General features: G+C 44.7%; 1 protein-coding gene across 10 annotated transcripts in view; it reads left to right on the forward strand.

Annotated features, from left to right (window-relative positions):
- ADGRV1 (adhesion G protein-coupled receptor V1) overlaps positions 1–25,370 on the forward strand; it is a 432,032-nt gene that overhangs the window by 339,474 nt on the left and 67,188 nt on the right. For all 10 annotated transcript variants that reach the window (XM_061622198.1, XM_061622196.1, XM_061622197.1 and 7 more), the window contains one exon: positions 3,939–4,096. In XM_061622198.1, coding sequence (XP_061478182.1) covers positions 3,939–4,096 — 158 coding nt within the window. The remainder of the gene's footprint in view (positions 1–3,938; positions 4,097–25,370) is intronic.

Raw genomic sequence — 25,370 nt, forward strand, 5'->3', positions numbered from 1 at the left:
AAGGAGTAAGCCCATTTTGCCAAGTCAGCATTTTGTGCCAATAGCATGTTTCAAAATGTTCCAATTAATTGCTCTGATAAGTCTTTACACGCACTCATTAGAACAGTGTGTGTAGCAGCAAGCATTCAACAAGAAGTTGATTTAAATTAAGAACGAAAACAGTTGAATACCAATGTATTGGTATTCCTTCCTACAAGCAGGATAGGAGGAAGAAAAACACCCAGTAATTCCAGTGGCCTTTACTTCACAAGATTGCAGTTGGAAAGAAGACAGTTCTTCGTTTGGTAGAATTTCTTATGTAGGAAACTATAGCTTTCCTCTCAGTTATATTCCATCCATTGATACAACCTATTATTTGACCTTCATTAGTTTCCTTCTCTAGCTCAGGTTGAATCTAGAATTTAACTCAGATTTAACTCAGGTTGAATCTACCATGTGGTCATGTGAGCAGATGAATTTGAAGGGGGGAAAGAGAATGAGTCATATCTAATTTCTAATCTTATGGCAGAATTCACAGAAACAGGAATGCCATGTGTCTAAATACACAGCAACTCTTGTTAGTTGCATGATGAATGGGATCTGTATAAGGGAACAGATCCAGAATATCTGCAGATTCCTATCCATTACAGAAGGTAGCACAAATATATTCCTTGTAATCGAGGCCATCCAAGAACTGCCATTGGGTCCTGCACAGGCTAGAATTGGGAACAGAGGAAGGTTCCTTTTTCCAGGTTTGGGAACTTTTTAAACCTGAGGGCCTCATTCCCTCATGGGCAACCTTCTGGGGGACACATGCCAGAGGCAAAAAAAAAAGTGGCTGGGACAATGGATGTGACTCATATGTTTGTATAGTAGGCTACATTCCAAGCCAGACAAATCTAGAGATCCATGTAGGTAAGCCCTTTATTACCCTGTTTTGCCATTCTTCACTTCTGTGTTGAACAACCTGGGAGCAAGAAGTGGGACCATGCTAAGTAATCACCTCCCTGACATTGTGCACTCCAGCCTTGACAAGCACATGCAGCGGGTGAACGTATGTACCAGGAGTGCCTCCACACAAATACTTGTAACCTTGAAAGCTTCCTTGGAATCTGGAGCCCTGATCATTCCAGGTTGCAGATTCTGGGTAAGCCTTCAAATGTACAATTATACCTGAGAAGGTTCCCTCACTACAGACATTCACATTGTAGGAATGAACATTGAGGGAGGAATGTACAACATCAGGGATGTGGCTACTCAGCACAGTCTTGCTCCCAAGTTGTTCTACACAGAAGTGAAGAATATCCACTTAGGGCTTGTATATTTTCCTTAAAGCTGTAGTCCTATCCATACTCACACAGGAGTAAGCTTCACTGAACATAGTAGAACTTCTTCCTCAGTAAACAGGCCCCGCTTCTTGCTCCCATGTGGTTCCATACAAGAGCAAAATACACCCAAATGTACCTTCATTCTACACATGCACACTTCTGCCCTTTCAGGGCAAGGATTGGTGGGAAGGAATCCTGCACACAGTGTGGCACATACAGAAGAGGAAAGACTGGGTAGGGGACTAGATCATTCCCTTAGATGCTGCTAAGCACTTTCATCAATTTTAATACGTATTTTGTGATCTACAAACTTGACAGTGAGACTGTAGTTTGTTTAAAGTTATGCACTTGAACCATGGTTATGGTTCCTTTTTTGTCAGCTCTGATTGCTTTCTATGTTTTGTTACATTTTCAGAGAGGAAATACTACATACAAGATCCACATTTGCATAGACATAGCTGTCTACACATGGGCAGAATCAGCATAAGACTCAGTGCAGATGCATAGTAATACACTGGACCATTTGTGGGAATGGAAGGCCTGTGCATGTTTCCCATGCCCCAATAATGGCCCAGCATGCTGCAGTGCATGTACATCTATGCATGTGTGCATAGAATGCTCTGTGTGAACCCTATGCAGATCCACCAGCACATGGGTGATTGCAGTCACATAAGGGTAAATTGTGTCCTTAATTTATTAATATTTGTGATTTATTTACAGTGATTGTAATGATAGATATACACATCCATATTTTGGAGAAGTAAGTAGCTTTGGTTTGTGTATCCTCCACACCCACTCACCCTGGACACCTGTCTATTCTAGTTATCTAAAAGAAAAGTAATCATGTGCACCATATCTTCTGAAATACACTGAAATTTTTACTATAAATCTTCTCTCCTTGAAATAACACAGTTCATAAATGAAAGCACAATGGAATGGTGCCTACTTGGAGCTTTGTGCCTAGCAATGGAGAAAAAGAAATCAACTTCTGTTTGTATTCATTGGAAACAGTAAAGATGAAATTGACAATAATGTGGGGCTTTTAAAAAACAACACCACCTCAGACATATATTTTTATTCCTAATGTTTCATGGAGCTCCTAAAATCAGATGATTGTGTGCTTCCTTGAAGGTGTTAAGAGTAGATTTATTACAGGAACATCCTGTTGATAAGAATTTTTGAACTGAAAATGTTTGCTTCTGCATAGCCAAAGGTCTGTTTGCTTTCCAAGGAAAAACAATGTATTTGCCAATGTCCATGTAATCATATCCATGTCTACTCAGAGTTACTCTTAATTAAGTAATATTGAGTTCAATGGGATTTTCTCCCAGGTAAGTATGCTTAGGGTTCTAATGATGTATACTAAAGAACTAGTCTTAGGTATTTCATTGAAACAAATCCAGAAATTCAGCATTTTACTATCTAATGAAAGTTCGGAATGTAGCAGTTGCAATGCTAGGGCATACTAGTATTAGGACATACTAGAGGCATACTTTTCAAAGGGTTGTTTTAAAAAGGATGCAAGCAAGTGCAAAGGGATCTGGTAACAACAGTCAGTAAAGAGCATATGTGTTGAGTTTAAAATATATATGAATTTAGGGCTCTAGCTCATTGGGAGATCATCTGTTGCATGCAGAAGGTCTCCAATTCAATCCCTGGCATCTCCAGGTAGGACTGGGAATGTCCCCAGTCTGAAACTCTGGAGAAATGCTGCCAGTCAATGTAAGTAATACTGAGCAAGATGGACCAAGGGTCTGACTTGATATAAGGCAGCTTCTTGTATTCCTAAAACCTGATGAGCTTAGTACTCAATTAAAAGCCAGCACTTCTGTGCTAGGAACAAAGCTCATTGTACAAAATAGTCCAGTGAAGTTGTCCTTGGAAGGTACAAAATTGCCTTCTTCTCCACTGATGTCATTTCAATGTTCTCATCCACCCTTGACTTTTGCAATGCCCATCCATCGTCCCCTCCTAGTCTACCCACTCATAGTTGGGTTTACAGAAAGGAAGTACTTGTTTTTATCTCTGCTTTGCTTATCGAATTTGAAACTGGAGGTCTAACTCCACCCATTTTCCCACCACAGTGTAAAAATACTGAGTAAAAATTATAGCTTCAGTGGATGAAAAAAGCAAATAGCCAGAAGGGGGAAATGGCAGGAGGAGGTTGTGAGGGAAGGAAATATGGCTTCAGTTTGGTTTACTGCAGTACAATTACTGCCTTCCATTATGCGCCAAGCTCCTTGTTTGTTTGTTTTAAAAAATACTGTTTGTGGTTATAAATGCTCAACTTAGAATATTACATAATGCACTTTAAAAAACAGTGTAAAAATAACCTTATTAAATGTACATAACCTATTTAGAATGGTAAAAAATACATTTTGTGTGAAGTTCTCTTTTATTTAGTTCACATTGGAATAAAAATAAGATGAATCATGCTCTAATAATTGTGATTTTTTATTATTTCAAGATGTACCAGATAATTTAAAACACTTGAAAATAATAGATAATTTGGGTAGGTAATTAAACAATTTTAGCTTGTCAAACATTTTATATTCCCCCTCACACCCCACAACTATTCGAACTGCCTCTAATGCTTGGGATTTTTTTCCTTCTTTTTCTCTTTCTCTCCAGGTGCTTTATTCCAAATGTTTATGCAGCCCTTTTTACTGCTGTGCTCGTACCACTAGTATGCCTGGTGGTGGTACTTGTGGTATTCGTCCATGCCTATCAAGTGACACCCCAGTGGAAAGCTTATGATGATGTATTTAGAGGAAGAACTAATGCAGCAGGTATGAAACAGGGAATGATTCTAATCAAGCTGACAAGACAGCTTTCCTCAATAGCCAGTCTCTCTAAATAAGTGGCCACTTTCTTCCTGTAAGTATTTCTGTACTTTTAACAGCTTAGTATTAGGCAGAAATTAAACAGATGGAGTACTTCTTGGCAAGTAGGTATTGCTATGTGAAATACTTCACCTATTCAATTTCTGCCTATCACACAACTCTAGACCCTCTATCAGAAAAGCAGCTGGTAGGTATCTCCATTTGAACATGTTTGGATAGGTGCAGTGCCTGCCAAGGACTTCCATACTCTATTCTCAATTAAGGATGCTTGAGGACTTCAGTCTTTGTAAATTCTGATTCAAACTGACCTGATCCACACCGCCTGGATTAATGTTCAGATCAGAATTTAATAATCAACCAGTTTTTGTTACATCCTGAATATTCTAGTACAGATCTCAGCTCAGTATAGACCTGTGTTTCAGAAAGCATCATTTAGGGAGAAAATGCCATTTAAAATGTGCCTTTTGTATTTAAAAATAGTATTTAAATTAAAATCTTCATTTGATTTTTTTTAAATGGCAAATTAATGCATAAACAAAATGGAACAAATTTATGGCTGAACACGCGTGAAAGTGATATGGATTGGAAATTGACTGAGGCTGCATTTCAGAGATGAGGCTTATTGTGTTAGTTTTACAGATAGTGCTTCTGTCCTGATTTCTAAAATTCCTTTCATGCTACAGTGCCAGGGATCATGGTGATATACTGCCATGTTGTGCTAAATGTCTTTCACACTGCTGCAATGAACAGCAACTTGTTTCCCTCGCTCACCCATTATGCATGTGCACACTGCAGTTCCTCCATAATTCACTGCATGAGTGTATTTTTTCATGTTTCCATGCGACCCCTCTTCCTTTCACTTCTGACATTTTTGTGGGATGCTTGTGAAGGAAACTACTACTCATGCTTATGCTGGAATATGCTGGAATACCAGCACAGTTTTTGTGATGATTTAAAAAAAGGCGGAAGCAAATTGCATGTTGGGATACCATACCCCAGCTGGTCACATAAGTGGCAGTAGCATGATTGCAGTAAAATGACTATGCAAAACTCCCATGATTTAACAGATTTTAGAGCTTGCAAACAGAATATTTCTGGAATCATCTATCCCAGAAACAGGTGCTAAACTACTATATTCCATTAGATTTCTGGAACTGGCTGAGCAAAAAAAAAAGCAAAAATTATGAGGTAAGAAACCATCAGGAAAAGGGATTCAACTGCTGTCTGAAAACACTCTGATTCAGTACTAGCAATACTTAGCATCACATAGAGGTGGTATCAGGGTGGTATGTGGAAGTAATGTCTTCCACAAGGCACACACATACATTTTCCTGTTGCATCATAGCACCAGATCTTGTGTTCTCAAGCAGGCCAGAAACTGCTTCTTTCTGGCAGGTTCTGAGGCCATTCCAGAAATAGTGTGTGTGGGGGGAATTTTTGCTTCTCTCTCTGTCTCTCTGCCTTGGAAGTGTTGGACATTACAAGGTGATAGTATATTAAGTTAGGTCTCTCACCTTGCATATCTGTGGCTTCTGGCATGGAAAGGGCTGGTGAAAATACACCACCTTTCAGTGTTAAAGACTAGAGATATTAATATACCGGAGGGACATCCTTGAAGGATCGGGGTTGATAAAAATACTAGCCCTTCACTATTGTGGAGAGCCACTGTGGTGCTAGGTGGGGGTCATCCGCATCTCACTCTTCAATGGCTCTCTGATATAGTGTGGGTTTTTACTGGCCTATTTCTGCACTGGAGATCTTGGGGATTATGAATCCCATGACAAAAGGTCTCCAGTGCAGCAACAGGTGAAGTGAGATGTCAATGATGGCCCCCAGCATTGAATCAGAGACCTTGCGTGCTGTGCCTTTAGAGAATCTCAGCCATGCTAGAGTTGTTTCTGCATACCCAAAGTGACTTCGTTCCTTTCTCTGCCAAAACCCCATGGAATGGAACTGGATAGTCATGGGGCTGGATTTCACAAAAGGTATTGTAGGAAGCTGGTGGCCTTATTGTTTGTTTAGTTCCCAGTGAGAAATTCCAAAGTGTAGCTGATCCCAGCAGGGCTTGAAGACACTGTCAATCAGTAGATTGGCACCAATTCCAAGCCTGGCTTTCAGCAGGGAGCTCCTGAGTGGATCCTATCTCAGTAAAGCATTCATTTGGCATCAAATTTAAAAGATGCCAAAAACAAGTCCCTCTTGTCAAGGAGCAATCAGGAGTGCTTTTTAAGTCTCCCAGTCATTCCTTTTGCAGCCATATCTTTACCTGCCCTGAACCTGATGTCATTTATGATGTCACATGTGGGGTGAGTAGGTGTGGCTTGGGGAAAACTGCCTTGCTGGCCAAATTAACACCTATTCCAGGCATAATTTGGCCACATGCCAGAGATTCACCACAACTGTTTTAGAGCATAATCTGTGTAGGTCCCACTGAAATCAACAGATTCTCCCATCCATTTCAGCGGTGTTGAGAGAGTCTTGGCTGATTCTGCCCTTAGGATCAAGGACACTTTTATCCTGCTCTAAATTAAAGCCTTACAGTTGCATCTGAAGCTGTCTTATAATGCAGTCATTGGCCCATATGCATCACTACTGTCTATGCTGACAACAACAGTTCTCCACAAAATCAGGTAGAGGTCTTTCCTTGCCCTGCTGCTACCTGAGATCCTTTTAACTAAAATTCTAGGGATTGAACCTTGTTCATGCAAAGCTGTGTTCTTTACTGATGAACTGTGACCAAACCCATCATCAAAAGTGCATGGGTTCAAAGCAAAGAACATATATATTTTATACAAAACATAGCCAAGTACTAAACAGCCTTTTGCTTATGCCTGAATTCAAAATATTTTGTTTAGTTTTATTTGAAAGCATTTATAAACCACCTAATGTATATCGAAAAATCTCTAAAATGAATATAATTTAGTTTAATATTTAATATTTTAAAATATCTAAAATACTTGCCCAGTTTAAAATTTATAACATTGCTTCCAGAGGAGATTCAAGCTTTTTCAAACTCTGGGGGAAAGGGAGTTCTAGAATTCTAAGTCCACCAAGAATGCTTTTCTAGATGCCCTTGCCAGTGTAAATGTGACACATTAGGTTGCTTAGAGTTGTCAGAAGAGGTTGAATTAAGATGTATTAGGGCCAGCCCTTTGAGATGCATCTAGAAAACATTATGAGAGGATGTTTGCTCAATGCTATGCAGGCAAGCAGATGGGCTGGTGCCATTGTTTGGTCAGGAACACCTGCTGTGGTTGAGTTCAGCTCTTTTCCCTGACTTTTGACACTTGAGATTTATATTTTAGCACTTATCCTAATCTCTTGATTATAATCTGCCCTAACTGTTTTTAATCTTGTAGTTTTAAATTGTTGTAACCCTAGTAATTTCAGTTGCATTAACTGTGTCTTCTCTTGTTAAAGTTCTTGTGTTAGGACTGTCAACTTCTTTATGGGTTTCAGTGAATTCATTTCACTTCATCTCTATGACAAACTTCTAGGTACTTAACAGAAGGTCTCCTGGTAAATTCCATAACTGAGCAGCAACTTAAATATGGTTTGTGCATATTCAAACACAGCTGTCTGTTGAATGCAGCATGCAGTAAGAAGCATAGTTTAAGAAGCAATTGGCCACTGTTTTTGATTAAGAGGTAGGTATGTTTTAGGCCCAGGTTGCTCAGAAGCTGATACAGCTCCAGGATAAGTGGAGGTAAACCCAGAAGGTAGAAATGATTCATCAGGAATTGCTAGTCAGATGTAGTGCAGCTGGTGTTGAAGGAATCCAAATGCATTCCTGGCTTCTCTCTAATCATAGCAACGTTGCCTAGGTATGGACAAAGAGGGACTCTGCCAGAAACTGGGGCTTTCCCTCTAGTACAAACCTGTGTGACCTGGGCCAGTTGCTGCCCTTCCTCTGAATCTGGCCACTTGCCCTCTCTGATTATCTCTTCCTCAGTTTGCAGGCTCAGTGCTGCTGACAGGCCATCAATTGGAAACCCATGCTTTAGAGAAATGCAGTAGTGCCTATGGCTTTAATGAAGTGCAGGAGTTCACTGTGTGACAATATAGCTCTGTGTGTGTGTGTGTGTGTGTGTGTGTGAGAGAGAGAGAGAGAGAGAGAGAGAGAGAGAGAGAGAGAGAGAAATTGAAATAAATGCACTTTGGCACACTGTGTGTGGATTGTGGGGGTTTGTGTTTATAAGAAAGTGTGAACTACCTTCTAAGGTAGTCAGTACTCTTGGGTTATATAAATCTAGGATTATATAAATCTAGTCTTTTTTATTTCATTTGGCTTCAGATTAGATGTTAGGAGTTCATGAAATGAGTGTTCAGTTGCAGAGCTTTTCCAGTAGTGTGGGGTCTCTTGCAAAGTGACCTACCAATAGATGTAAAGGAACCCTTGAAGGCATGCTGCAACATGTTAGTAAAACACTTCAAAGATAAAATTGCTTACATCTATTGCAACTTGGATGCCACAGTTGGCTCACTGTCAGTCAGTTGGAGTGTCCAGAGCACTTCCTGTTCCAGGATTGATGCATGAGCTCCAGCTGTTGAAGCCTGATTATGTAGACAAGACACTTGGTTGAGTACAGCATATTGGGTGTGCCCTTGCCCCTAGTGCTTCAATATATTGAGTAGGGAGAGAATGCCTGTCTGGGTCCAGAAGTAGCAAATGCCTCCTTGAGAAAGGATGCAATCCCAGGCACTTTAAAATAGGCAGTGGTATGATCTCTCCTGAAGAAACCTGCCTTGGAAGATCTCAATAATTATCAGCCAGTTGCTAGATCATTAAATTGAACTATCCTCCCCGCTGTCGTCGTCCCCCCCGAAACCACCCATGGAAAATAGCCTGGGTTATTCCAGAACAAATCGGACCCAATGTTCCCAATGATATGAAGAGATATCACTTATTTGGCTGCTAGATTAATGTAGTATGAAGCATCTCCTTCCTCTCATTCAAGTACCTAGTGCACTGTACGAGTAGATCTGAGAAGTACAGTTTTCCCAAAGGCTACTGCAAATATTAGTAGCCTTTGGAAAACTACATTTCTCAGATGACCTATGCCTGGCCTGCTGCATAGCAGTGCACAAGGGACCTAAGGGAGAAGGAGAGACCTCCCACTCCTGTTACCATTACCCACCAGCCATGTAAGAGCCATCCTCTTCCAGGGAAGGAAGGATGAGAGGAGGGGGCACATGAATAGAGGAAAAGGCTTTGGGGAAGGGTGAGAGAGAGACCAGTTGAAAATCTAAATGAAGAATTACTGCTTCAAGATGTTGCTTGCCTTGTATTTGTGTAGTACAAGCCCCCAAGGTTTTCTATTTCCAAGTTAATAGTGACACTAGCTTTAGTGCTTCTATTATCATAAATTCGCTACAAAGGAAGAGCTAGGAACTTTGCTATTTCATCAGACAGAAAACTGGCTCATATGTTACTTTAATTACATGTCTTATAGTAACAAGAGTAACTTTTGTTTGTAGTGCTTAAAGTAGGGCTCATGGATTTCATCTAAAGTTAGATAATGTGGGCTATAAAAGTTGTCTGAAGCTCATTTCAATTGGGTTAAAATGTGCAATGTGCAATTAGTAAGAATTAAGTGCACAATTAAGGATGTTGGGCATATGGCACAATCTGACTCAAAAGTAAGTCCCACTGTGTTCAGTGGGACTTATTCCAAGGAAAGTGTGCATAGGATTACAGCCATTATTATCTTTCTTTGGAGTGAGGTCACTTTTTGAGGCATTTCTTGTTTTATTGGGTCTATGAATATATCTTCTTTCAAGATGAAAGCTGAACTCACCATGATTCTGTTTTGTGGGAGAGATTTTGAGCTGAAATCAAACACAAAGTTTTGCTGTGTTATCACAGCCAAGCCAAATTGTTACCATTGGCCAGCCATATTCATTCTCTCAGCATGAAAAATCTCTAAAAAGAAAGAGATTGTTTTCTGATTTCTAGAATAAGAACATGTTAAGCTTATAAAACCATATTGCCTTATTTATTTGGAAGGTTTCAATTGGTTCAGATTGTTTTCTAAGCCAGTTCGTCTATCTTTGCTGGAAAGTGATTTGTTATTTGCCAAGAGTTTTAACAATATTTTTACAGGAACCAAATTGAACAGTAGCTAAAATAAAAAATCAAACAAACTAACAGCTTGAGCCTATGGATCAGAAGCAGAAGTAGTTATATCTGCCACTGCAAAAGCTCCTTTTGAAAGCCACCATTTTCCCTCTTCAGCCACTCCTACTGCCACGGAGTTCCCAACATGTTTTCCTGAAGGTGGAAATCAGTGGATGGGGAAAGGATTAAGCATCCCTTCCCTGTCCCCCCCTTTTTGCTCCAAATTGCCCTTTCTTTATGTTGCTTTGCAGTGAAACAGCAGGGTATTGGGCTTTTATTACACACACACACGCGCGACTAAAGTTTGTTCAAAGCTGGTCACTTGCAGTACATAAGTTGTTTCCTCATAGCTCTGTCAAGAAAAACTTAAGTTTGATCTAGTGAGCTCTAGGTGTTAAGCAGAATCATCTAGTTTGATTTGCAAGTCTAACATCCCTAGGGTTTTGTTTTATTTGCAGAAATACAACCAAACAAAAGATCAGTACATGATAACTTAGTCTAAATTTTTATGCCTCAACCCTGCAGGTCACTTCCCATACTCTGGTTTTCAGTAATACAGGCACCCAAGTAAGTCAGTCCCAGAAATGAAGAGAATTTCATTGAATGGGGATGATCCATTATATGTGTTTATTGTCAAGTTAGAAACGAATATGCTGAGTCATAGAAGATAGCAACAATACAAGATAATAGATGTGAAGTGGAAAGTTACTCTGACTTCAAGGCAGATGTTGAATTATCTGAGGACTAAGGATATTGTACAAGGTGATTAAGAATCTATTATAACCAAGAACACATCACTTTGTAGAACTATACCACTTCAATTACAGTTCTGTAGCATCAAACTCATGGCAAGAATGAATTGGTTTTGTTGTTATATGCCACATACCATTTGTGGTTCCCTTCAGGTTAATGAGAATTTTGGAGAACTAGGAAATGCAAAGATGTATCACTGACCACTAAGGTCAAGATTATTCAGACCATGGTATTCCCAATCTCTGTGTATGGATGTGAAAGTTGGACAGTGAAAAAAAGCGGATAAGAGAAAAATCAACTCATATGAAATGTGGTGGTGGAGGAGAGCTTTGCAGATACCATGGACTGCAAAAAAAAACCTAATAATTGGGTGTTAGAGCAAGTTAAACCAGAACTATCACTAGAAGCTAAAATGATGAAACTGAGGTTATCATACTTTGGACACATAATGAGACGTGATTCACTAGAAAAGACAATAATGCTGGGAAAAACAGAAGGGAGTAGAAACAGAGGAAGACCAAACAAGGGATGGGTTGATTCTATAAAGAAAGCCACAGACCTGAACTTACAAGATCTGAACAGGGTGGTTTATAACAGATGCTATTGGAGGTTGCTGATTCATACGGTCACCATAAGTTGTAATCGACTTGAAGGCGTATAACAACAAAGCACGTAAAGTAGTCTCCCAGACAATATGGCAGAAATCCAAAGGCATAAGGTCAGTCTATGTGATAATTTCATAAATGTCTATGCTTCTTGCCATCTCATACTGAGAGGCAATTGTTATATACAAATAAACAAGCCTATACATCGGATGTGCATGCTAAAGGTACAAATCACTTTACTTTTTTTTTAAACTGACGCATTTGTTAGGGGTGTGCATTTAATTTAATATAATAAAGAAAATAAAAGTACTTTTCATTTTAGTTACTTGTGTTTCCTTAAAACTAAACAAAAAGCAAATGAAATTTAATTTTGGCATTGCCCCATAGTTGCTTATTGTGAGTCTATGTTGTGCCCCAGGTGCAAGGGGAGTTAGATCAGGGAGAGAAGTCAAATGAGGATGAGTCCCTGGGGACGTTATAGGAGGGGGGATCTGTCAGCCCGCAGACTTGCTCGTCTATCCCTCCTGTCAAGGCAGATCCCACCCCGTCTGCAAGTTCACTGTCTGAGCCATTGGGATGCGACCCTTTGCATGTGCCAACCCCACACACGCTAGAATCCCTGCCTGGCACTTCAAACGCTTCCCCACCAACCAGCTTCCTGCTCCCTGAGGTTGTGCCATCACCTAGCGAACCTCCACTGTCGTATGGGATGTCGGAGGCTCGCCACCCCTCACCCTACGCGAGAAGGCACGAGAAGCAGGACTCTCAGAGTGCGAAACTGTAGAGGAGCCATCGGTTACGGGCAAAGACCTTCCCTACTTAAGCAGGTGCCCACCCAGACTCTAGTGCTGAGTCAACCCTCCCCACACGCTGCAGAGACTGCTTAGTTAGACTAGTTAGGACAAGTAGTGAGTCAGAATAGACAAGTGTATGAAGCGCACTTCTTTGGATGTAACCATCACACTAATAAAATGAGAATTAAACGAAGCCTTGCCTCCGTCTCATGTCTTGGGCTCTGGGCAGGACAGCTTGACTCAGCCACCACCTTCCTTCACCGATGATCCCATGACCGAAACCATGGAGGCTAGCGGCAGCGCCGAAGGGGGACTTCAGAGAACCATTGAAGCTTTGTGCACCGAAGTCCAGAATCTCTGTGCAGAAACCCAGAATCTCCACCTCGAGAATCAAAACCTTCGAGCTTTGATTGCCCAGGGAGGAGTGGAACCAGTGCCTGCGCCACCTGCCCAAGTCAAGGCACCTGTTGGACTACCTCCTCACTATGGTGGCCAGAGTGACCAGTTCACCACGTTCCTTGCCCAGTGTGAACTGTACATATGCATACGACAAGCCAAGTTTCTGAACGATGATGTGAAAGTGGCGTTTATCATCAGTCTCTTTGAAGGGGAAGCAGCCAAGTGGGTATGACCCAGTCTTGGGGCAGTATACTGCCTTTGTCTCAGCCATGACCTAGATGTTTCATGACCCTCAGTGCAAAGAGATGATCGCCTGTCAATTAGGAGCCCTGAAACAGGAGAAGGGCTCCGTGGGGAGTTATACTAACACATTCCACGTCTTAGCCCAAAAGGTGGAATACAACAACCCTGCTCTGATGTACTTCTACCAGAATAGGCTCAACTCGGAGGTGCTAGACAAATTGGCGCACACCTCCCCACCCAGCAGCTTGGCAGGGTTGATCCAGTTATGCCTGCAGATAGACATTCGGATTGAAGATCACCGCTTGGAATGTAGGGTGGAATTTCCACATTCCCAGGCCCCCACACCTCTTCCCCATGCCCGTTTCCTGCCTAGAGTGGGAACCTCAACTTCATCAGGGGTGGAGCCCATGCAAATAGGAGGGTCTAGACCATGCCTGTCAGAGGAGGAGAAGCACAGGAGGGAGAGGCTGTGTCTGTACTGCAGGAAAGGGGGGCACCTGGCCCACGGGTGGCCCTCCAAAGGAGAAAAAGCTCCGGTGCTGGAAAACTCCAGATCCCAGCTCTCGTAGAGGCCGAAGAGCTGGGAGCGAAGCAATTACCGTGGCCTTGCCAGCAGCCCCTCCCGTCACAGCCTGCCCTTCACCTGCCGGTTCAGTTAAGCCTTCCTTTGGGGTGAAGTCTCCATGTCAGCACCATGATTGACAGTAGGTCCTCTTCAAGTTTTATGGATTGGAACTTCGCCCAGGAGCAGGACGTGCCCACACAGATGCTTGAGAAGCCCCTGTCCATTGAGAGCATCGATGGGTGGTCCTTGAAGTCAGGAACTGTTACCAGGGCAATGGAGACATTGGGAATGGAAACCCCAGGACATGTGGAGAGATGGTCATTTTACATGGCATCCCTGTCCCACTTCCCAGTGGTGTTGTGAATGCCCTGATTGGTTCAGCACAACCCCACAATTTTCTGGGACAAAGCGGTGGTGGTGTTTACCTCGGAATGTTGCCATCAGCACTGCCGACCGCGGAAGCAGCCTCCACCCAACGTAGTGGTGGGGGTCACTCTGCAGGAGGAAGTTGTTCTGCCAGACAAGTATGAAGTGTACCGGGATGTGTCTGACAAAAAAGAAGCCAACAAGTTACCTCCCCACCGACCCTATGACTGCACCATAAATCTGATGCCGGGGGCGCACATCCCTTTGGGATGCATCTACTCCTTGTCGGAACCAGAGTTGGAGGCGCTAAGAGAATTCCTAGACACTAACCTCAAGAGAGGCTTTATTTGACCATCCCAGTCTCTACCCGGGGCCCCTTTGTTGTTCGTTAAGAGAGTTACACCCGTGTAATGACTACTGAGAGTTGAACAAGATCACCATGCCCAACAGCTACTCTCTGCCACTCATCACGGAGATGCTGGAATGACTGTGGTTGGCCAAGATTTATACCAAGCTGGATTTGAGGGGGGCTTAAAATCTGGTACGAATCAAGGAAGGGGATGAGTGGAAGACAGTATTCAAGACACTATATGGACAGTTTGAGTACCTGGCCATGCTGTTCGGACTATCCAATAGCCCGGGGGTCTTCCAAAGCTTCATGAACGACATATTTAAGGACTATTTGGACTGGTTTGTTATTGTGTATTTGGACGATATCCTCATCTGTTTGGACCCTCCAGCGGAACACGACGAACGCATGCGGGCAGTGTTACAATGTCTCAGGGAACATTGTCTATATGCCAAGCTGGAAAAGTGCGGCTTTGACGTAACCATGTTGGACTTTTTGGGGTACCGCATTTCTCCCTTTGGAGTGGAGATGGACCCAGGCAAGGTCCACTGCGTTCTCACATGTCAGCCTCCCAAAACAAAGAAGGATCTTCAGTGGTTCCTGGGGTTCACCAACTACTACCATCGGTTCATCACTAATTACTCTGACAAGACTGCGCCCCTTATGGACTGCCTGAAGGGTGAGAGTTCCTTCCGCTGGACTGACACCGCACAGGGGGCCTTCAAGGAGCTGAAGGTTCAATTCGCCTCTGAACCCATACTGCAGCACGTGAACCCTGCACACCCCTTTGTGGTAGAGACGGATGCATCGGACGTGGTCATTGGAGCGGTGCTTTTACAACCAGCGCAGAGAGGGGGATCTGAGACCCCGTCCATACTTTTCATGTAAGTTGACAAGTTCAGAGCAGAACTATACTGTGTGGGAATAGGAGTTGCTGGCCATTCGGGATGCCTTTGAAACTTGGTGACACCTTTTGGAAGGAGCGCAGCACGAGATAGAGGTGCACACCAATCATCAGAACTTGAGAGCCTCTACACTATCCATAAGCTGAACCAGAGACAGGTGCGCTGGGCTCAATTCTTCGCTCACTTGCACTTCAAAATCCATTAAATTCCCCAGGCGCAGAATAAGAGCATCTGCCTGCAAACCATAATACCTGGAGAACCCGACTCCAATACCGTCGCAACTGATTATGCCCCTCGAGAAGATGGTGGCAGGGGTATGCCAGGATTCCTGGGTGGAAGAACTGCGTTCAGCACATGAACAAGATCTGTTTGTCAAGGAGAAGCGTGCCAAATTAGAGGGGCAGCCTACTGCGAGTACAGAGGTCTACATGCTGAAGGGGGGGTGCTGTATTATTATAACGCTATGTACGTGCCCCCCAGGGACGCGAGAGACAAGGTCCTGCGTCAGTCACTGCTGGGCACTTTGAAACCTTTAAAACTTTGCAAACAGTCGCCAGCTTCAGATGAAGCGGGAGATGGAGTGCTACGTCCAGACCTGCCCTGTCTGCGTAAGAACCAAACACATCACGGGATAGCCAGCAGGACTCTTGGATCCACTTCCTACACCTCAGGGTCCTTGGCAGATGGTAACTATGGACTTCATCATGGACCTTCCCTCCTCTCAGGGGAAGACAACAGTGTTGTTGTTGGTGGATGCTTTTACTAAAATGGCTCATTTCATCCCATGCTAGGGACTCCCAAATGCACAAGAGACGGTTCAACTGTATGTGCAGCATGTTTATCGGTTGCACGGCCTCCCAGACAGTTTAGTGTCAGACCAGGGGCTGCAATTTATGGCTCGGTTTTGGCACGCCTTCTGGCAACTCCTGCAGAGTGAGCTGAGACTGTCGTCGTCCCATCACCCACAAACGGACGGACAGACTGAGAAGGTGAATGCTACATTGGAGCAGTATCTCCGTTGTTATGTCAGTTACCAGCAAGACAACTGGACGTCCTTTTTGCCCTTAGTGGAATTTGCTTACAACAATGCAGTGCACACTACCACGCAACAGAGCCCATTCGTTGCCAACCTGGAATACCACCCTCGACCTTTTCCCACCCTACATGCCAGCCCCACTGTTCCGGCAGCCAAGGACTTCATGCAAGAGCATCAGGTGATGCAGCAGTTGCTGAAGGAACAGTTAGAGAGGGTGAAAGTGGACTACAAGAGAGTCACAGATCAACATCGACAGGAGGGGCCCGTAATCTGTGTGGGAGACAGGGTGTGGCTGTCCATGCATTATCTACCTACTAGGGTGCGCTGCCATAAGCTCGAGGGCCAAAAGGTGGGCCCCTTCAAAGTTGAGGCACAGATCAATCCAGTGTCCTTTCACCTGAGGCTGCCTCCTTCCTTCAAGATACATCTGGTGTTTCATTGCTCCCTGTTTACCCTGGAGCAACCTTCCAATCCCCACAGGGAGCCAGAGGTGCCTCCGCCCCCCGTAGCAGTGAATGGACAAGAGGAATATGAGGTGGCACAGATTTTAGACTCATGGAGGCGCCGAGGGCAGCTTCAGTACTTGATCCACTGGAAGGGGTACGATCAGTTGGAGCGTTCGTGGGAATCAGCTGACAACGTCCATGTGCTGGACTTGGTAAGACAGTTTCATGATGCCTACCCAGACGAGCCCAAGCCCAGGGGGTGAAGGAAGAGGGTGCATGGAGGGGGGGATGATGTTGCACCCCAGGCACAAGGGGAGTTAGATCAGGGAGAGAAGTCAGATGAGGATGAGGTCCCTGGGGATGTTATAGGAGGGGGGTCAGCCCACAGACTTCCTCGCCCATCCGTCCTGTCGACGCAGATCCTGCCCTGTCTGCAAGTTCCCACTCTGAGCCATTGATAAGTGACCCTTTGCACGCGCCAACCCTGCATGTGCCAGAATCCCTGCCTGGCACTTCAAACGCTTCCCCGCCAATAGCTCCCTGCTCCCTGAGGTTGTGCCATCACCTAGCGAACCTCCAATGTCAGATGGGGCGTCAGAGGCTCTCCCCCACTCACCCAGCACGAGAAGGCGCAAGAAGCGGGACTCTCAGTGTGGAAGTGCAGAGGAGCTGTCAGTTACGGGCGAAGACCTTCCCTACTTAAGCAGGTGCCCACCCAGAATCTAGTGCTGAGTCAACTCTCCCGCTGCAGAGACTGCTTAGTTAGACTAGTTATTTATTTATTAAATTTATTTATTTATTAAATTTCTATACCGCCCCATAGCTGAAGCTCTCTGGGCGGTTCACAACAGTAAAACTTCAATATACAATAAGCACAAAGAAAACTTTAAACATACTAAACTACAAAAATACTGGTATACTAAATGCTGAATTTAAATGTTAAAAAGTTAAAACATAGATGTTAAAATGTTAAAGTATTAAAGTGTTAAAATGTTAAAATGCCTGGGAGAAGAGGAAGGTTTTAACCTGGCGCCGAAAAGATAGTAATGTTGGCGCCAGGCGTACCTCAACAGGGAGATCGTTCCACAGTTCGGGGGCCACCACTGAGAAGGCCCTTTTTTTTGTTGCCATCCTCCGAGCTTCCCTCTGAGTAGGCACCCGGAGGAGGGCCTTCGATGTTGAACGAAGTGTCCGGGTAGGTTCATATCGGGAGAGGCGTTCCAACAGGTATTGTGGTCCCAAGCTGTGTAAGGCTTTATAGGTTAAAACCAGCACCTTGAATCGAGCCTGGAAACATATAGGCAGCCAGTGCAAGCGGGCTAGAATTGGTGTTATATGTTCGGACCGCCTGGTCCCTGTTAACAATCTGGCCGCTGCATTTTGCACAAGCTGCAGTTTCTGAGCCATCTTCAAAGGCAGCCCCACGTACAGCGCATTACAGTAATCTAATTTAGAGGTTACCAGAGCATGAACAACTGAAGCGAGGTTGTCTCTGTCCAGATAGGGGCGTAGCTGGGCCACCAACCGAAGTTGGTAGAAAGCGCTCCGTGCCACTGAGGCTACCTGAGCCTCAAGTGACAGAGATGGATCTAAAAGAATGCCCAAACTACAAACCTGCTCCTTCAGGGGGAGTGCAACCCCATCCAGGACAGGATAAACATCCACCATCTGGTCAGAAGAACCACCCACTAACAGCATTTCAGTCTTGTCTGGATTGAGCTTCAGTTTATTAGCTCTCATCCAGTCCATTGTTGCGACCAGATACCGGTTCAGTACATTGACAGCCTCACCTGAAAAAGATGAAAAAGAGAAGTAGAGTTGTGTGTCATCAGCATACTGGTGACAACACACTCCAAAACTCCTGATGACCGCACCCAGTGGCTTCATGTAGATGTTAAAAAGCATGGGGGATAGAACTGACCCCTGCGGAACTCCATACTGGAGAGCCCAGGGTGCCGAGCAGTACTCCCCATGCACTACCCTCTGGAGACGACCCGCCAAGTAGGAGCAGAACCACTGCCAAGCAGTACCTCCAGCTCCCAAATCAGCGAGTCTCCCCAGAAGGATACCATGGTCGATGGTATCAAAAGCCGCTGATAAGTCAAGGAGAATCAACAGAGTTACACTCCCCCTGTCTTTCTCCCGGCAAAGGTCATCATACAGGGTGACCAAGGCTGTCTCTGTGCCAAACCCGGGCCTGAAACCCGATTGAAATGGATCCAGATAATTGGTCTCATCCAAGAGTGTCTGGAGCTGGTCCGCAACCACTCGTTCCAGAACCTTGCCCAGGAATGGAACATTTGCTACCGGCCTGTAGTTATTAAAATTTTCCGGATCCAGGGAAGATTTCTTCAGAAGTGGTCTCACCACCGCCTCTTTTAGGCAGTCAGGGACCACTCCCTCTCGTAATGAGGCATTAATCACTTCCCTGGCCCAGCCAGCTGTTCCATCCCTGCTAGCTTTTATTAGCCAAGAGGGGCAAGAAGGATCCAATACAGAAGTGGTTGCACGCACCCGTCCAAGCACCTTGTCAACGTCCTCAAGCTGCACCAACTGAAATTCATCCAAAAAATCAGGACAAGACTGTGTTCTGGATACCTCATTTGATTCAACTGTGATAACATTGGAGTCCAAGTCCCAGCGGATGCAAAAGGTTTTTTCCTGGAAGTGTCTAGCAAATGCATTGCAGCGGGCCTCAGATGGTTCCACCATGTCCCTAGGACCAGAATGTAATAGTCCTTGGACAATTTTGAAAAGCTCCGCTGGGCGGCAGATAGATGATGTAATACTGGCAGCAAAATATTGCTTTTTTGCTGCTCTCACTGCCCCTGAATACAGCTTAGTATAGGCACTTACCAGTGCATGATTGCATCCGTCAGGAGTTCGTCTCCATCTGCACTCAAGCCGTCTCCTATATTGCTTCATCGCTCTCAGCTCCAGAGTATACCATGGAGCTGTATGAGCTCTACACTACAGTTAGGGCAAGTAGCGAGTCTGAATAGACAGGTGTATGAAGCACACTGCTTTGGATGTAACCATCACACTAATAAAACAAGAATTAAACCAAGCCTTGCCTCCATCTCATGTCTCGGGCTCTGGGCAGGACAGTCTAGGATGCAAAACTATGCAGCAGTAGAAGTCAGAGGGGAGGCAGAAAAGGAGGGGATGGGAGAGCAAGAGTCATGATGACTGGCACTGCAGATACATCAGTTTTGTTAGATGATGCCACATCATGGTAATACCCAATTAGGAGCATGGGGTGGGCATGGTTAAACTTCTAATGGAGGAGACTGTTGCTTTGTGCTTTTGTCTTCTGCTCATTCTGTATGCAGCAGAATGCCAGAGGTTTTGCCCACCCATGTTTGCCTTCCCCATCTCCGTTCCAAAGCTATTCATTTTTACATTTTGCCTCTGCCCCTCTCAGCTTTTGCTGCAGGTTGAAGCCGTGCTATATCTTGGATGTCGGACTATCACAGCCCATAGCTGCTGGGACAATCACTATCGACGGGGCCCGAAGAGCAACTCCGAGCTCCGGGAGGTTGCGGGGCGAGGAAGGGCAGCCGCCGCGGGGGGGGGATTCCCAAGCCTCTTCAGTCCCAGCCCTCCTTTGTGTCTCAGTCTAGCGCTGCCCTGGGGAACCCCTCCTCCTCTTGGGGGCTTGGTGCCCCACCCCAGGCTTTTCTTGCCTCCCATGGTGCAGCAGTCCTCACTAGCCTCCCTCCCTCCATTCCTCTCGGCAGAGGCGGGCTGCAGAGCCCAGCGGCTAGCTCGCAGCAGCATCTTGCTGGTGGTCCTGGGCCACTTGACCTTGGTGCTGGGGTCCATCGTCCATTGCTCCCTCCTGCACCACGTGGCCCGGCCTGCGCACACCATCACCTTGGAGTACGCTGTGGCTAATGTCGTTGCAATGGCTTCTGGGCTCTTGAGCATTGCTGCTGGCATCCTGGTGATCCTGGTGTCCCGGAGCTTCTCCCACTGTTACCTGTCTTGGATCCTGGTTGTTATCGCCCTGGCAAATGTCCTGATCTCAGGAGCCTGCTGCGTGGGGCTGGCACTTGCCATCTTCCTCACTGTTGTCAATGGTGGCCGTCATCTCTTTACCAGTTGCAACAGTTTTGCCCTTCCAGCTGATGCCCGCACCGTGATAACAAACGAGTGCCCTTTTTACACTACCCGTATCTATGACACAGCCCTGGTCCTCTGGCTTCCTTCCTTGTTGATGGCAGCAGTGGAAGCCGGTTTGTCTGCCTGGTATTGCACAGCCTCCCTCTCTCTCTGTGGAATTGGCCCCTCTTCAGCCTCCTACAAAGTGGCCCTGCTTCAGGCAGCTGCCCCAAAGGAGATGGCTGCAGAGGAAGGCTCTGAAGGGGAGCCTCACCACCAGCCTCTGGTTGAAATGGACGAGGAAGAGTGCTGCCTTTGAGAGTGGAGGGAAGAGAGCAACCCACTTTTGCTGCTAGACTGTCCTTCATGTTCTTGAATGGACAGATGGGCTTGTGTTCAGGGTGCACAGCTGGCCAGGCAGGAATCTCCCCCAAACTGTTTTTTTAAAAAGTTTTTTAAATTTTTATATTTGTTTTTAATGTTTTTAATTGTTGTAAACTGCCCAGAGAGCTTTGGCTATGGAGCAGTATACAAATGTAATAAATAATAATAATAATATCTGCTGCTACCTTCTCTCTTTCTCCTAAAGGGTCACACACTGAAATTGGGTGTGTCTTGTCAGTGCCTGCTATGCTTCTGTTCACCTGCAGCCTGCCAGTTTGTTTCCCAAACTGTGCCCAGTTCTTGCAGAGTCTGTAAGCTGAGTGCTACTAATATTTCTGTGCTCACCCCCTCTTGGTGCCAGGCCACCCTGGGGTACTTGCTGTAGAAGCCTTATAACAGCTGTTGGAACCAGTCCTAATGTGCAGCAGACTGAGACAACTGACTCAGACAGCAGATGCTGGGTCAGGGGGAGGGTGATAGCAGGGCATTCTCTGGCTGGTTCTCCTGAGCTTCCTTGGCTGTAGATGTCAGGCACCAGGAAGATGGGGGTAGCTTTCCAAAATGGCCTGGTGAACCAACCTTCAAGGCCTCTCCCTTGCCTTAGCCACTAGTAAAATAAGACTCAGTTGCCAGTTCAGCCAGCTACTGTGAACACAATGATGGGGGTGACTTCTTGTCTTTTGCTTCAGACAGCAAATTGTCTTCAGCTGGCCATGATAGCTTTCATTCCTGTCTGTGTCAACTCTGGCCCTCTCATTAGCTGCTCTTTCTCTGATACATACTTGATGCTTCCCATTTCAATGAGATACCAGTGACTACTGTGCCCACACTGCTGACTGTTCCCCACACTCCTGCTTCTGCCTAAGTGAGATACACTGTGCTCACAAGCTGCTGCTGCTGCCTGCTTCAGTGTGCGTAAGAGAGACAGACCATTGTGGCTTCATGATGATGAAGCCTGCTTGAAGAAGGAAGGCTGGCCATTGTGACCTCATACTAATACTGTTTGTCAGAAGACTGAATGACTTCGTGCCCTTGTGCTGATGCTGACCACCTGAAGGACCAGACAAGCATTTCAACTTTCATTGTTATTCTTCCATCCTCATACGCACAAGTTTCACCTCCTCTCTGAGAAGCATGCAGATAATGTCTGTACCTGCTCCCCCTTCCTTTAGTGAAGGCTTTAAAAAATTAACAGTGAATTTGCACTATTCCAGTTATGAAGCTGTTTACCATTGACACCCATACAATGTTTCTCTAAGCCTCTCCCTTTAAGAAAGCTGAAAGAGCTTTGAAAGAGAGTTTGCTTTACTTGACATGCAAAGATATCTTTTTAGTTCCATTGTCTCTGTCAAACCTGCAAAAGTGTTTGATGGAGGTGAAAGTGTGATGCCTATACACACCAAGAGCAGCAATATGTCTTTCAACCAGTGCTCATTTCTCCAAAGTCCTTCTGGTCTCCAATTTAATTTATTGTTGCAAAGATATACCTAGCTGCTTCATAATCCTGGAAGCCAGCTACTTTATATTCCCATCTCTAAATCTCTCCTTGTCCACCACACTTTCTCCTTTTTGTGTGTGTGTTACAAATCAGGGATGTGCTAGAATTCTGCCCAATTTGGATTTGGAACCGAATGTTCCATTCATTTACTTATTCTCTATAGTTGCAGCTCGGATTTTTATGTAGTGATTTTCCACCACTATTTTTGAAAATGGATTTTGAAAGAAATATCTGCCTCTAAAATATTGGTAAGAACAATAGGTTTATCACTATTTCCTGGGCTCCTACTGGGAGGAAGGTCGAGATATAAATTATTATTATTATTATTATTATTATTATTATTATTATTATTATTCAATTTCATTTCTCATCTCAAGATGTCCCTGAATATTTTGATCAGGAGGACGATAGAACGTTGCCAGTACTAAGTTACTCTTGGAGCACAGTATCACCACCCACAACAACAATTCTGTGGAGTCCTGCCTCTTTTGGGGTTTCTAGCTTGCTGGATTCAATGTCCTCTTTTACGTATAGAGTAGCACCACCTCCAATATGTCCTTTCCTGTCCCAACATAGTTTATATCCAGGGATAACCATGTCCTGCTGGTCTTCTCTGTTCCACCAAGTTTCCGTTATGCTCACCATATCAATGCTCTACTCTAAGGACTCTAGTTCTCCCATCTTACTTCGGAGGCTTCTAGCATTAGCATATAGCCACTTGTATACAGTGTCTCTCTTCAAGTGTCTTTGGCATTTTGGGTTTGGTCTGTGGTAATTTTGCCTTTCTCAGTTGCTATCCTGTGCCCCAGCACTCACAATGCCTAGTTCTAGGCCTATCCCATTTCAATTTTCATCATTGTTTTGATCTTTATCCGAGTGGGAGGTTTATTCCAAACCAGACTCTACTCCGCTCCTGTCAGATCTCCCCTCTCAATCAGTTTAAAAGCTGCTCTGCCACCTTTTTATGTGCCAGCAGTCTGGTTCCATTCTGGTTCAAGTGGAGCCTAGCCCTTTTGAACAGGCCCAGCTTGTCCCAAAATGTTCCCCAGTGCCTAACAAATCCAAACCTTTCCTCTCAGCACCAGCTTCTCATCCTCCTATTGAGACTACAAAGCTGTGCCTATTTGGCTGGCCTTGCATGAGGAACCAGTAGCATTTCAGAGAAAGCCACCATGGAGGTCCTGGCTTTCAACATCCTACCTAGCAACCTAAATGTTGCATCCAGGACCTCGCAGCTGCATTTCCCCATGTCATTGGTGCCAACCATGACCACTGACTCCTCCCCTGCACTATCTACCCAGCTATCTAAGCAACAGGCAACATCTGTAACCTTTGCACCAGGCATGCAAATCATGCATGTAGTCTGCACGCCCATCACACACCCCACTATCTATGTTCCTAATGATCAAATCACCCACTACAAGGATCTCTCCATTCACCAGAGAAGTATCCTTGGCACAAGAGGATATCTGCTTGTCCCCCAAGGAATGGGTCCCTTCTAAGGGATCGTTTCCCTTTTTCCCGGATGGACACTCTCCTTCCCTGAGGTCCTCATGCTACATGATAGCAGGAGAGCTATCATCCTTGGAGGGCAACACAGCTAAAATGTCCCTGAAAGCTTCATCCACAAAGCTCTCTGCTTGTCTCAGCTTCTCCAGGTCAGCCACCTTGGCCTCAAGGAAACGAACTCATTCCTGGAGATCCAGGAGCTCATTGCACTGAGAGCACACCCATGACTTCTGTCCAGCAGGTAGACAGTCATACACGTTACAGGCAGTGCAGAACTCTGAAAAGCCTCCCCCCCACTCCTGCTGGCTTCCTATCTGCCTGATTTAGCATGCCTGATCTTCCTTCTATTAACAATAACTTGGATATTGTCCTCTGTTGATCTTTCTTTACTAAAAGTAGCTTTACTTTTGGATTAACATTTTTCCTGTGTGTTGATACTTTGTTTCCTTCCTTTATGTAACTCTGGGACAGCCCATGCATAAACTTTTAAGAAAAGGTTAAGCTTCAGTAAAATACTTATTATGTAATTAATTGAAAGGGTTCAGTTAAGTATGTTCTTAAATCACTCCCATTGAGTTGAAGAGGACTTAAAATGTTTGGCTTGTATGAGTTTCAGTTGATAGGGCTTGAGGTTGTAGTGGAACACATAAAAGGCTCAGTCAGCCCTATCCCAGCTAAAGATGGTCATTTCATTGATCAGATAACTTAGGATATGATTGTATACATTTTTATTTGAGAATCATTCCTATTGAACACAGTGGGACTAGGTACTGAATCAACATGCATGGAATTGGGCTGCTACGTATGTTTCTGGTGCTGAAGCAAGTGACATCTGAGCAAGGCACAGTTTGTTAACGAATAAGCTGAGCACTTAGTGAGGTTCTCCACAAAAGGGTATGTCTGCTGCTTGTAAAAACAAGTTTTTCTCCCCTTCCCTTCTTCAGTGTAGTGGGTCTTTTGCTGTATGGCCTGTGTAGGTCATTTAGTTTTTATTATTTATTTGTGTGTGATGTGCCTTCAAGTTGATTATGACTTACGGCGACCGTATGAATCAATGACCTCCAAGAGCATTTGTTATAAACCACCCTGTTCAGATCTTGTAAGTTCAGGTCTGTGGCTTCGTTTATGGAATCAATCCATCTCTTG

This window comes from Rhineura floridana, chromosome 1, assembly GCF_030035675.1.
Source record: "Rhineura floridana isolate rRhiFlo1 chromosome 1, rRhiFlo1.hap2, whole genome shotgun sequence".
Taxonomy (NCBI): Eukaryota; Metazoa; Chordata; class Lepidosauria; order Squamata; family Rhineuridae; genus Rhineura; species Rhineura floridana.